This window comes from Theobroma umbraticum, unplaced genomic scaffold (assembly GCF_002168275.2).
Source record: "Theobroma umbraticum cultivar Fairchild unplaced genomic scaffold, ASM216827v3 scaffold_130.0, whole genome shotgun sequence".
NCBI lineage: Eukaryota > Viridiplantae > Streptophyta > Magnoliopsida > Malvales > Malvaceae > Theobroma > Theobroma umbraticum.
In genome coordinates, this window is record NW_018397264.1 from 2,225,744 (window position 1) to 2,227,607 (window position 1,864).

Consider the following 1,864-nt stretch of genomic DNA (forward strand, 5'->3'; position numbering starts at 1 on the left):
CACCTCCAGTAAAGTCTCCACCAAAACCATATTACTATAAATCTCCTCCACCACCTTCCCCATCCCCTCCACCACCATACTATTACAAGTCTCCTCCACCACCATCTCCTTCACCACCTCCACCTTACTATTATAAGTCTCCACCACCACCCTCACCATCTCCTCTACCTCCTTACTACTACAAGTCTCCACCACCTCCTCCACATTATGTCTCACCACCATATTACTATAAATCTCCACCACCACCAGCTAAATCTCCTCCTTACTACTACAATTCTCCCCCACCACCAGCTCCTCATTATCCTGCCCCTCACCCTTATCCCCACCACCATCCACTCATAGTCAAGGTGGTTGGTAAAGTTTACTGCTACAGATGCTATGACTGGGGATATCCAGTGAAGTCACACGACAAGAAACATCTCAAAGGTAAAATTCTTTCAAATTTCCTAATTTTCTAGTACTATCAAACCTTTGTTCATTATAATTAACCACAAGGAAAAAAAAAGCAAAACCATTTTAGATAATTATTATTTCACATTTTCTTTTTCATTAGCTGGACTTTCACTTTGTTAATTTCAAATTTTTTTAGCACTTTGTCATGTGATTTAGAAGTTAAAATAAGGGTAGCAAGATCTTTACAATATTTTAATTTAGAAGACCTAAATATAACAATGGAAAGGAATCAGAATATATTCTTGTGGCAACAAATTTAATTTAAAAAACTGAATAGGCTAAGATAGTCTTTGTTTCTTAATTATATGTTAATTTGTATCTAAATTACAACAATCCTTTTCTATGATATATATAATATTATAGTTTTGTTGATAATAATATAGTATATTATTTGGGTTAGCTCAATTAAGGAAAGAGTAAATGAAATAGAAATTTTATATTCAAACCATATACTTTTATCATTGAAAAAATAGGCTTGGTTGAATACAAGCTCTCTTTGCCCATTTTGTTGTGCAGTATAGATTAGGTTGCAATCTTGAAGGAAAATAAAGTTGTCCTGATTAAGGGTTGCACTAATTACAATTGGAATAAACATAACAAATGCCTTATTGAAAGTTAAAAATATATAGAATTATATTAATTCATGAAAAGACAAAATTAGTTATTAAAGTTAGTGATGACTAAAGATAATCCATCATTTTGGTTGGCTTTTTAGCAACAATTTGATACTAAAATGATTTGGCTTTTATTATTGCACATGGAGCAGGTGCTGTTGTGGAAGTAACTTGCAATGTCGGTGAAAAGAAGGTTAAGGCTTATGGAAAAACCAAGATCAATGGAAAATTCAGCATCACAGTTGAAGGATTTGACTATGCCAAATATGGAGCCGAGGCATGCAAGGCCAAGCTCCACGCCGCACCCATGGGCTCACCATGCAACATTCCCACCAGTCTACACTGGGGCAACAAGGGTGCTAAGCTCAAGGTGAAGTCAAAGACCGAGGACGAGGTTGTGCTCAAGGCTAAGCCATTTGCCTATGCTCCAAAGACTCCTTACAAGGAGTGTGAAAAGCCGAAGCCAAAGCCCAAGCCTCCAACTCCGTACTACTATACTTCTCCACCACCACCTACACCCGCTTATATCTACAAATCACCACCTCCTCCACCACCAACATACATCTACAAGTCACCACCACCTCCATCCCACCCATACAAGCCACCAACTGAGCCACACAAACCACCACCATACTATTACAAATCTCCACCTCCACCATCACCCACCTACATTTATAAGTCACCACCCCCACCAACCCCCACTTACGTTTACAAATCACCACCACCTCCATCTCACCCATACAAGCCACCAACTGAGCCATACAAACCACCACCATACTACTACAAGTCCCCACCTC

General features: G+C 38.7%; 1 protein-coding gene across 1 annotated transcript in view; it reads left to right on the top strand.

The window, feature by feature from the left end:
- Nucleotides 1-2: 2 nt before the first annotated feature.
- The window catches only part of LOC110421381 (Proline-rich extensin-like family protein), a gene marked incomplete at its 5' end in the record, with an annotated part of 4,497 nt that continues 2,635 nt past the window's right edge, over nucleotides 3-1,864 (top strand). The window contains 2 exons of the mRNA XM_021434973.1: nucleotides 3-426; nucleotides 1,220-1,862. Of these exons, the coding sequence (XP_021290648.1) occupies nucleotides 3-426; nucleotides 1,220-1,862 (1,067 nt within the window). The remainder of the gene's footprint in view (nucleotides 427-1,219; nucleotides 1,863-1,864) is intronic.